The sequence below is a fragment of the Balaenoptera acutorostrata genome, chromosome 15 (assembly GCF_949987535.1).
Source record: "Balaenoptera acutorostrata chromosome 15, mBalAcu1.1, whole genome shotgun sequence".
Classification (NCBI taxonomy): domain Eukaryota; kingdom Metazoa; phylum Chordata; class Mammalia; order Artiodactyla; family Balaenopteridae; genus Balaenoptera; species Balaenoptera acutorostrata.
Window position 1 is genome coordinate 2718257 of NC_080078.1, and position 12589 is coordinate 2730845.

The 12589-nt window shown below is 40.7% G+C and overlaps 1 protein-coding gene across 8 annotated transcripts in view; it reads left to right on the forward strand.

Annotated features, from left to right (window-relative positions):
- SDK1 (sidekick cell adhesion molecule 1) overlaps nt 1-12589 on the forward strand; it is an 838709-nt gene that overhangs the window by 310134 nt on the left and 515986 nt on the right. For all 8 annotated transcript variants that reach the window (XM_057528493.1, XM_057528492.1, XM_057528494.1 and 5 more), the window contains exons 3-4: nt 117-223; nt 2368-2515. In XM_057528493.1, the coding sequence (XP_057384476.1) occupies nt 117-223; nt 2368-2515 (255 nt within the window). The remainder of the gene's footprint in view (nt 1-116; nt 224-2367; nt 2516-12589) is intronic.

Sequence of the window (12589 nt, forward strand, 5' to 3'; positions counted from 1 at the left end):
TTAGTTTATCAAAAATTAAATATTTTTGGTACTAGATACCAAAATATACTAGATGAGATGCCAAGGCTGGCTGCCTAGGTACGGAACCATTAACACTGCTTTTTGGTGTTTGGCAGGTATGTTATTCCATCTTTACAGAGGCTGGATGCTGGGTTTTACCGCTGTGTGGTTCGAAACAGAATGGGAGCCCTCTTGCAAAGAAGATCAGAAGTTCAAGTCGCATGTATGTGAACACTGAAAAGATCTACAAATGTTAAATAACAAAACACTAATCAAAATCACCTTTAACCATGGTGGGAGTCGAGTTTCTATCTTGGGTTCTATTTGGAATAGTATAATTTCTAAGATCGGTTGAGAGAGAAGTAAATAGCTAATGCAACTGGTCTGACAATGATCTGGGGCTAATGAAGTAAATGCCACTGTTTTCAATTCAATAGATAAGGCTCTGTTGAGGATTTAAAAAATGAGCAAGATGCCTTCTGTTTTGTGAGTTAGCTGCTCTTAGCTTTTATCATATCCAGGTTCAGATATTTTTAAAATAAAAGATTAAACCCAATTAGTTAAAATTTTATCAATTCATATTCAGTTCTTTCCAGTGATTTGTTTAGAAATCCTTCAGCTTCACAACAAAAAGTACGTGGATAGCATGTATTAATGCTGTAGTGAATTAATTAATTCTCTACTGGGCAGGCCATTTTGGAGAACGAAACCTTTAAAAGTAACTGGAGGGGATATCAGAATACAGGGGCCTTGAATTTTGGTGTAGTCTTTAGGAGGATGTGGAGAGGGAAGTTGGCTGATGCAAAACATTTAATACTTTCCTAGTCCAAAATCTGTGATGGGTAGGGTCCATCTAAAATGGCCTGTAGGCGTTATTATATTTTGAATTTACTACCAAAATGTCTCTTCATTTAAAAGAAAGCAAAAAGTGTTAAGAAATTTTAAATTACATATAAATATGTTGTAATAGATTTAGAGAACTCTAAAAAGCTCCTAACTTGGGCTGTGTCAACCAGTGATGACAATATTTTCTCATATGTCATTTTGACCCCAGTTAAGGCTTGTGGTTTTCAGTGTTACTGTATAAGATAAAATAATTTCTAGTTATTCTACTTTTCTACGGTAATTACTAGTGACTGGGTAAGGTGCTGTTGCTATACGTGTTTAGTTATAGTATTAATTACCAGGGAGGCTTACATTTTTCTGAACTGTGGTGGTGAAGTCACTCAACTAAGCCTGTCTGCAGAATAATTCAGAACTTTTATTCAATTGAATAATTGAAAACATAATTCATAAATAAAAAATTAAGGTCAATACCCAAAACATATTTGAATAAGCTTAGAATTTATTATATTTAATAAATTGTTTCATGTAATATCCTTGTTTCTATTCTTTACCTCTAGCGCTAGATTTTATCTCTTTTCTCCTTCTCTTTGATAACAAATTTCACTTTACTTTAAAATAACCGTGCATATTTTCCTAATCTGTTTCATTTGTTTCATCTTTTCCTAGACTATTAAACACTGCTTGTAACATAGTCAATAATTTCTTCTGAATCACAAATCCGTTGATAATAGAGATCTTTTATGGACTGTTCCAAATTTATATGCATTCAGACAAAATTGTATATATGCCATGTGTGTATACATATATCTGTAGCTAATCATAATGTGGAAATTTTTAAAAACTTTGAAATGGTACTGATTTAAAAATTGGCCACATATACCCACATTCTAAAGGCTGGGTTTTTTCCTGTGATCTCATTTTTTAAATGTTGTAAACCAGTAGCCCAAAGACTGGAACAAAACCTACCTGCCCCAAATTAAGTCAGTAGTATGGGGTTTGGAGAACCCTCTAAAAATGAATCAATGGTTAAATATTTCTCCCAAAAGATCTTTTAGGGAGCATTCACCCCAGAAACAAAGAGAAGGAGAAACTGAGCAGGATAGCAGTGGGTGCCTGGGTAGAACCAGCTGGAGAGATCTGGGAGCCGGGGGATGTCTGAAATCATTTTATTATCATTTCTGGGAAAATGCTTCGTGTGGCTTGAGGATGCTTTTCCACAGTTTATTTCAATATTAAAATTGGTTGTAAACATTTCATTGTATTGTTGCAGCGACACAAAGACCCTGAAGTTCTGCTGACTCATGCACTTCGTGGGTACTTTGGAGGCACATGGCTTTGTCTCATGCTCCGCTTTACCACCCAGTCTGCACTCATCAGCATTACTGCACGTCTCTGGTCTTACTGCTTAATTATAGCAACATTGGTGACTTTGCAATAAAATATAGTTATTTCCATCTTTGACCTCCCGCCCCCTCAAAAAAGAATTTTCTGAAACTTAAAAGGTCTGATTTTTCTTTGCAGATATGGGAAATTTCATGGATACAGATCAGAGAAAAATGGTCTCTCAAGGACATGCAGCTGTACTCAACTTACTGCCCATCACCAGCTGCCCCAGACCTCAAGTGACCTGGTTCAGAGAAGGGCACAAGATTATTCCAAGCAACAGAATGTAAGTTGTTCCAAACTTTAAAGTTTAAAATACATCTCATTACACTTGTTGGTACCATTTACATATTAAGTGTACCAATTAAACTTTGAAAAGACTAACCTGGTCTAGTAGACCTACCTCAATCCTTAGTAAACAGCTATTTTAAGACTGGCTTGGAAATTTTTAAGCAGTTTAAGAAAATTGTCATGTAATATTATTCTTTAATATGCCGCATACCCTAACTAAAGCACCTTTACATACTCTTTATGGTATTTTTTTTTTCCTTTTTTGAATGCACTTTTTGAGATGTCATTTTCATCCTGAGTTGTGTTTAGCTCCAAGTACTAATTTAATGAGTGCTCGTATTTACTTATAGAGCTGTGGGTTTTCTTCCCTCTTCACTGAGCCGTGTTTTGATGCTACTTTCTCTGATGATAAAACAGTAATTACTGCTTATTTCTCTTTATCCTTTTATCCTACCATGACAGTTTTATTTCCTTTTGACTAATTAGTGGTTCACCCATCTATTGCAGAGTAGTTGCTTTGTGATTAGTTAAGCATTATTTCAAGGTGTTCTTGCCTATTTCACATTTAAGATGTTTATCTAATGCCAAACAGTTTCTGCATTTGGAGCTTTAAGTGATTAACATTTGGTATATATTTTATAAGTGGGCATTTTGCAATGTAATTTAAAGATAATATACCAAATATAAAGGCTTTGAGGATGGACATTTCTGAAAGAATTGTGAAATGCTATAAGCTTGGGCTAAACGTCAAATATTTATGCCATCAGATGGTTGCACTCAGACAAAAAAAAATTGTGAGAAGAAAATGCGCTTTTTTTCCCCCAAAAAGGATATGTAAAGGCAACTTGCTGAACAATTTTCAGATGTTCCTTCTCCCCGCCTGAGCGTCCATGCAGCCCCTTCTCTAAGCCCAGTGTCCCCGCTCTCCCACTTGGGCGTCAGAGCTCTGCGTGAGCCTACACAATTCTTAAGCTTATTTAGCAAATGTTTCTGTTTTGGTTATTGGGAACAGGAAAAATATTGAAATATGTAAAATCCATATTTTAAGATTCTAGTAAAAATATAAATTACCTTGGAAAATGGGATAACTTCTATCCTTTTTCTTTATTTTATTAGAAGTTGCTTAGGTATCCACCTTTATATTCATTCCAACTATAACAAATGCCTCTGGAGTTAGGGTGAAACAAAGACGAGGATCAATTTCTCATTCTCTTAGAAGACTGTTAGGCTGAAAAAAAAGGCAGCTGAGAGAGAGTCTTGTGAAATATTCTGGAAGGTCCTAGTGTTGATCAAGCACAGTGTGGCTGGGCAAAGGTGGGGTGAGTGCTGGGGAAGAGTTGGTACAAGGAGGGGCGGGTAGATTGAATTAGGCTTCCTCTCAAACACTGGAGCTTCTAACATGTCAATGGTGGAAGGATTATTTTAACTCAGTAGCAAACAACTACAGAGTAATTCATTTGTTAACCTATGGTCTAGCTATGTTCGTGAAACAACATTTACTCAAGAAGTATAAAAGGATACAGAATGAAATAACTCTTAATTTTATAAGCTTGTTTTTTTTTTAACCTGCAAGTTCTTGCTAAAGACTGTTTAATTCCTGGTGAGCTAATAAGGCAAAGACGCTAGTAGGGCTTTAACTTAGTGTCATAGCAAACAAATGGTCTGCTTACAACCAGGAAGCTACTGATGAATCTCCAGTCTCAGTGGAATAATATGCCTGTATAGCTTTTTTCTTAAGAGATGAGATGAGGCTGATGATGGGTATTTACACTTTCTCAAGGCCCTTTTTAGTTTCTTATTTTCCACCTCGTCATCACCCCCATATGTATTAAGTACCTGCTGTGCAAGATACCATAAATCAGCACTTGCATGGTTTTCTCCACAAGTTTATGCATCATTCAAAGATGTATTGCTTTACACATCTCATAAAGTTCAGCTTGGACATCAGATGGAAGGGCATGTATGCATTGCCTCTGCCCAGACGGTTGGCAGACAGAACTCAGATGGCATTAGATCTGTGCCACCAGGTATCATTTCAAAATGGAACGTCTGGCTCAAAGTGTTTCGCACCTGTCGAAACAGGTCAAGCCTCTCCTCCTCCTTTTAACCTGGTTGTCTGAGGTCAGCTCCCTAACACAGGGGAGAGACGTACCTTTGTCATGGGGAGGGAGAGCCTCATCTTGCCACCCCGCCCCCGTATTTTTTAATATTATCTCATGACCTTAAAACTGTGAGCTTTAGGCTTTTTTTCATTTTCAAGGGAAACAGTAAGTTTAATGTTCCTCAACTTGAAAAATTAGTTGAATAGTCTATTAATAATTTTAACAGCAGCTATTATTTATAGAGTACTACTTTTAAACATATCTTCTGTAATCCTCACATTTGCCTTCTGAGGCAGGTATAATTAGCTATCAGAACTGAAGATTGGAGATGTTAAATGACCCACCCAAGGGCACACGGCTGACAAATGGCAGAGCTGCGACTCAAACCCAGGCCTTTCTGGCTCTAAATCTCATGCTCTCTTCTGCATCAGGCTAATTCTTCTTTTCACTTTATTTTGCTGAACCTTCTTCGTGCTTTTGATTTACTTTCTCCTTACACTGCTTTCAACTTTTTTTCTCCTTTTTTAGAACACCAGGTTTCAATTTGAAATGCTGTAGGTTAACCTGCGTTTGCCATGAGCCACAGACACACACACACACACACAGACACACACACACACACAGAGACACACACAGACACACACACACACACACACCGTCAACAGTGAGCATCCCTGCGTGTGCATTGTTTATCCTTTCTGTATTAGGTCTGTTGGTCCCTATCTTCAGAAATTGTTGGCAAAGAGAAGGCAAATGTGGCCTTCCAGTTAAGGCATGGACTTTATTAAATTCAGAGGTCTAGTGGGAGATGGAGACAGACATTATCTCGATCCAGGGATCATCAGGTACCTTAGCGCAGGGCGGAGGGCAACAGGAGACGCAGGGGTGATGACCACGTGTGGAGTCTGGCACCCTGTCCGGGGCGGCCTCCTTGTTCTTCAGCTACATATTGCTGAACGAAGAATAGACTGTGTAGGAAAAATAGCAGAAATTCATCATCATTTCCAGAAGAGTAGTGGTACCTGCTGGTGGTACCTGAGCTCCTTCACATTCACATGAGAAAGGATGAATGAAAAACTAACACAGTTCTGACTGCAATTGGGGCACTTTTTTTCATTCATTCACCAAGTCTTTGTGCAGGGCGTACTCTGAATAGACAGCAGTAAACAAAAGAAAGATCCTGTCCTCAGGGAACCTACATCCAACTGGAAGGAAACAGATGCCAACCTGATGAGTGTATGATATGCCAGCTCATGATACGTAGTAAGGAGAAAACAGAGCAGGGTGACAGAGTAGGGGTGCAGGATGGGGAGGTGGCCATTTTAGACATGAAATCAGAGAAGGCCTCTCGGATACTAAACTATGAGCAGAGCCCTGAATGCATCCAGGGAGTGAGGCATGGGGGTGTATTGGTGAGAAGAGCACGTGTGAAAGCTCTGAGGGAGGACCGTGCCAGGGTGTTTGAGCAGCAGCAGGGAGGCCAGTGGGGCTGGTGTGAAGCCAGGGAGAGGGCTGCAGATGAGGTGATCAGGGCCGTGGGGCCAGATTCCAGAACCAGATTACTTAGCCATAGCGAGGAGTTGGGCGTTTGCTCTGAGGATCTGAGCAGAGGAGTGATGCAGTCTCACTTAGGGTTCTTCTATTAAGAATTATATTGAGAACAGGGACTTCCCTGGGGCACAGTGGTTAAGAATCCGCCTGCCAATGCAAGGGACACAGGTCCGATCCCTGGTCCGGGAAGATCCCACATGCCGCGGAGCAGCTAAGCCCTTGCGCCACAACTGCTGAGCCCACGAGCCACAACTACTGGAACCCACGTGCCTAGAGCCTATGCTCCGCAACAAGAGAAGCCACTGCAGTGAGAAGCCTGTGCACCACAACGAAGAGTAGCCCCCGCTCTCCGCAACTAGAGAAAGCCCGCATGCAGCAACAAAGACCCAACACAGCCAGAAATAAATAAATAAATTTATTAAAAAAAAAAAAAAAGAATTATGTTAAGAACAGGCTGTAGGGTGACGGAATCAGAAGCCAGGAGGCCTGTGAGGGGTTTCTGCAGTAATTCAGGTGGCTCGGATCAGGGTGGTGAGAAGTGTCAGATGCTGATATATTTTGAAAGTAGAAACAGTGGGATTTCCCATTGGATTGGATGAGAGGAGAGAAGCCATGGGTAACTCTTAAGAATTTTGACCTCAGCAACTGATAGGATGGAGTTACCATTTTCTGAAATGGGGAGACGATTTGGGGTGAAACAGTGTTGTGTTTGTGTGTGGGGGGTTGGTGGTGGTGTCTGAAATTCGTGTCGGACATGTTAAGTGTGATGTGCTAGTAGGCGGCCAAGGGGGTCCAGTCGTTAGATAGTTGTATATATCAGACTCAAGATTAGCAAAGAGATCTTGGTTAAACTTGGGGGTTGTTGCTGTATTGATATTTATAGGTCTTTAAAGCTGTGTATGGACTACATAAGCCAGTTAGCGAAGCCCAAAGAGTTCCATCGTTTCACGTAAGATGCCTTTGGCTGCAAGTTACAGAGGATGGCTCTGGCTAAGCAAAAAGAAAATATGTTGGAGTATTTAGAGAACTACAGAACCAGACCACCAGAAGGAGAGGACAGGGTGGAAACCAGGGCTGCTCCCGAGGCCCAAGGAGCAGGGAGCAGGGCGGCACTTCCATGGCCTCCCAAGGACATCCAGGTCCTAATGCCTGGAACAGTTGAATTTGTTAGGTAACATGGCAAAGGGTGAAGGTAGCAGACTCCATAGGGAACTAATAAGGTGGGGAGGTGGGACAAAGGCACAGTCTCAGGCCAGGAGCTTAACAGTTAAGCTGAGGGTCTATACCCACGACCTGCACATGCCAGGCTCGGCAGCTCTTTCTCTCAACATCTCACCTTGAGACTAGCCTAGTGAGAGTCATGAATCCCGTACTGTATACGTAGGTCCTGTCTCCACCAAGTGATTTCCACCTCCCCTGGGTATTGACCCTCTAAAACGTCTTTGTTTTTATAACTCTTGTCGGGCCTGGTGTTATGCAGAGCAGAAATGCAATATTGGAAAGTCTGAATGAATGAATGAAGAAATGTGAAGAAAAATCATGTAATATCTGTAAACATCCTCATCAAAAACCAAAAAAGGGGAAAAAATGGCACAACAAACCTCAGGAGAAAACGGTGCTGATGAAGGAGAAATATATCTTGGGAAAGCAAACAGTATTTTGAAAGAATTGAGAGTAAGTTATACTCAGAATTATGAATTGGTAATTATAGGTTTTATGTATCTGAGAAGATGAAAAATGTGCATGTTTATTTTTCTGGTTTACTGAATCCGAACAGTTAGTTTGCTGTCTTTGGGTATCAAAGATGATTATAGCCTTGTCTTACAAATATAGTCTAATTTGATAATAAAATTGTTCTGTTATTTCAGCTTAGATGTATGTTCTTTGTTTCCTTATATTTCTCAGAATATGAAATGTGAATGTTGATGTTGTGCAGTATTTCTCTGACCTCCGGGAGGTAATTTATGTCGGCAGTTATCAGATTAGGACGCAGAAACTTGTCCTGTGCAATTCCATTCTTCTGCCTAATTGCAGGCTCTTGTGCTCAAACTGCATCCTGTAGCCTACCTGACAGGAATGTGTAAGCACAAGTGTCCTGGCATGTGTTTTCCTAGGAATGCGTGGTTTATAGATTAAATATTTCAAACCTCCAGTCAGCTTTGTGAGATGACTTGCCAGGAGTGATCTGAATTGTGAAGTATGGGCAGCAAACAGCATCCCAGGTGACTTAGAAATGGTCTGACTCATGATTGTCCATGCTTAAATACTTGAACATCCATTAACCTACTACAATTTCATTTCAATTGCTGCAAGAAAGATTTGTTTAAATTAGCACTTGTATTGGAAGTCACAACTTAATGCTTGAATGAAGTAGATCTGGTTGTAATAATATTTTTATAGTTAACTGGGTTTTCAAAATAATATGCTTTTAAAATTTTTATATTATGTTTTGTAGGCATTTTGTGAATGTTTATAGAGTATGTCTTTACGTGTGAATTGAGCCATATTTGGTATAAGTAAAAAAGACTAGGAGATAACGGGCTCCAGACTTGCTTCCACCATTAATTCTGACCTTGGGAAACTTACTTACTCTCCTTTGCCTCCATTTTCTCATGTCAGAAATGAGGAAGGTGACATGAAAGACCTCTGAGGTCCTTTCTGGTGTTCACACCAGCGATGCTCATGGGAGGGTGCTCAGGGCCAGGCACTGTGGTAGCTACTCGGGACAGGACGGGGCCTGAGGACATCGAAGTTTCTGCCTTCACTGAGTTACGGCCCAGTGTGGAAACAGCTTAATAACCAGGGCTCTTTTGGGGGTGATGAAATCTATGAGGGAAATGGAGGGCGGGACAGGAGAGAACTGAGCGGGAGGGGAGGGAGGTGGACACCCTGCCTCGAGTGGTCAGGGACGCCTCTCTATGCAGGTGACATTTTAAGGTGACACTTTATTGAGTTGTCATTTACATACAACACAATGTACAGATTTTAAACACACAGATTGATGAATTTTAACAAATGTGTACGCGGATGTAATCACCATCCTAAGCAAGTTTCCTAGGGCAGTTCTTACCCCTGGTCCCTGCCCCGCCCCACCTGCTAATCTCATTCTATTACCGTAGGTTAGTTTGCTTATGCTAGAATTGCTTATAAATAGAATCATGGCATATGAACTCTTTTGTTTCTGCCTTCTTTCATTCGACATAATTTCTGTGATATTCTCGAGGTGGTATTAATAATGATTGTTATTAAATATTTTTTGAGTACCAGGCACTGTTTTAAGTGTTTTCTCTATAATGATTCATTGAATCCTCACAGCAGCCCCATGGGTTGTACTGTTATTATCGTCACTTTGCTGAAAGGAACAACGACAGAGAGAGGCCAGCCGCTGGTTAGTGTTAGAGCCTTTGATTCTTGAGCCCGCACTTTGCCTCTGTGCTGCACTGCTCTCTCGGGCTCATGTCTGAAAGATGCAGCCGTGCACACATCTAGAGGACGAATATTCTGAGCACCGGGGCCACATACATGCAAAGGCAAATACAAAGCCTGTTGTACTTGCTAAACTGTTGTCTGGCGCTTAGGGCCTCGTGAACAGCGGGCAAAGAGAGTGGAAAGAGAAGGGGCCCAGAAAGGAAATGGGATCCTGGAGGTGCCAGAATCTGGAAAGAAATCTGAGTTTTATTCCATATACAGTGGGACGTCTTTGGAAGAGTTGTGGTTTTATTCTTTGGAAAATTTTTCGAAATTGTGCTAAAATATATGTAACATGAAATTTACCATCTTAACTATTTTTCACTGTAAATTCAGTGGCATTAAATATATTCACATTGTTGCGTGGCCATCACTACCACCAATCTTTGGAACTCTTTCATCTTGTGAAACTGCAGCTTTGTCCCCATTAAAGGATAACTCTCCGCTCCCCCCTCCCCCCACTCTTGGCACCCACCCTTCTACTTTCTGTCTCTCTGAATTTGACTCCAGTGGGTCCCTCATATAAGTGAAATCATACCTTATTTGTTTTTTCCTCATTTTTAATTAAACTTAGTATTTTGAGCTAATTATAGATTCACATACAGTTGTTAAGAAGTAATACAGGGAGATCCCATATGCCCTTTAAACAGTTCCCCTACATGGTGAGGTCTTGTAGAGCCGTAGTACAGCATCACAGCCAGCTCGCAGAGCTGTGGTGCAGCATCACAGCCGGGTGAGACCCTGTAGAGCTGTAGTAGAGCATCACAGCCATGTGAGACCTCGTAGAGCTGTAGTAGAGCATCACAGCCAGGTGAGACCTCGTAGAGCTGTAGTACAGCATCACAGTCAGGTGAGACCTCGTAGAGCTGTGGTGCAGCATCACAGCCAGGTGAGACCCCGTAGAGCTGTGGTGCAGCATCACAGCCAGGTGAGGCCTCGTAGAGCTGTGGTGCAGCATCACAGCCAGGTAAGACCTCGTAGAGCTGTGGTGCAGCATCACAGCCAGGTGAGACCCCGTAGAGCTGTAGTAGAGCATCACAGCCAGGTGAGACCCTGTAGAGCTGTGGTGCAGCATCACAGCCAGGATATTGATGTTGATACACTCAAAACACAGAACAGTCCCATCACCACAGGACATTTTGTTTATAAACACATTGCCTATTTATACCAACAGCTACTTTCTGCCAGCCTTTGTCCCCACCCTAAATCCTGGCAGTCATGAATCTGTTCTCCATTTCTGTAATTTTATCATTTAGAGAATGTTCTATAAATGGAATTGTGCAGTCTGTAACCTTTTAGGATTGGCGTTTTTCACTCAGCATAATTCTCTGTTTAGTTCAGGTTACTGCATGTGTGAGTGCTGGGTTCCTTTTTATTGTGTAGTTTTCCATGGTGTGGACATACCACAGCTTGTGTAACCCTTCACCAGGTGAAGGACATTTGGACTGTGTACAGTTTTTCACCCTTATGAATAAAGCTGCTGTAAATATTCTTGTACATGTTTTGTGTGAACATGTCTTCATTTCTCTGGGATAAATGCCCAGGAGTGCAGTGGCTGGTTATATGGTATTTGCATGTTTAGTTTTTTTAAGAAAATGCCACATTGTTTCCAGAGTTACTGTACCTATTTATAATCCCACCAACGATGTACAAATGATCCAGTTTCTTTGCTTCCTCACTAGCATTCAATGTTGTCACTATTTTTTTATTTTAGCCATCTCAGTGGATATTTAATTACAACTCATTGTGTTTTTAATTTGCATTTCCCTAATGGCTAATGATGTCGAACATCATTTAATGTGCTGATTTTAAAAAGAACCAAATAGGGAAAAACTAAACTTGTTGAAGTGAAAACTACAATCATTTATTTATAAAACCAATTGAATGGGTGAAAGAGCAGACAGTATTGCAGCTAAAGTGAGAAATATTGTTCTGGTAGGTCTGAGGAAAATACTCAGAGTCAGGCACAGAGATAAAAAGATGGAAAGTACAGAAGACAGGCAAAGAGATATAGAGGATAATCAGTAGAAACCTAAGACAGGTCCCAGGAAGAAAGAATGGAGAGAGTAGGGGCTAGATAATGTTCAAAGGGATAATTGTTACAATATTTCCTAACATGAGGAATCCTCAGAGTCAAGAAGCAGAAAAAGCTGCAAATAGGATAAATAAAACTAAATCCAAATCTAGGCTTATTATAGTGTAACTGTGGAACCTCAAAGACAAAGAAGAAACCTTAAAAGCAACAATACATGTAATTCAGATTTCCTCAATGGAACAGCAATTAGATGACAGTTGACAGCAATAATAGGGAAGATGATAGTACCTGAGGATATAACTGTCATCACAGAATTTCATATCCAGCCAAACTAATATCCAAAAGTAAGGGAGAAAGGAAGACATTTTCAGACTGAGAATTTACATTTCTGAGAACTAGCTGGAAGATCTACTAAGAATGGGCTTGAGGAAAAGGAACATTGAACCTAGGAGGAAATAGAATGTTAGAAATGTTGGTCTTCATTTTATTATTTTTCTCTAGTTAGGAATTGTTGGTCTTCATTTTATTATTTTTCTCTAGTTAGGAAATGTTTGGTAATTGCAATTTCAATACATTTAAATAACAGAGAAGAAAGTGAAGACAGCAAGATGAGAACTCTTTGGGAATTTTTATTGAGAACGGGTGCAGAGAAATGGTGAGGATCCGTGAGGTCAGGGGGTTGGGTTTTCTCCTTAACGTGGGAAACAGCAGAGAATGTTCCTGTGCTAATGGAAATTCTCTCCTAGAGAAGGAGAGTGTGAGGACGCAGTAGAGTGTGAGTGAGGGGCAGAGCCCCGGAGAAGGTAGAGGCTGGGTGGTATGGGCACCCACATCACCAGCATGTGCACGAGGGCCCCGGTGTGGTGTGGTCCACAGGCTTCATCACTCTGTATGACAGCCCATCAAGGGACAG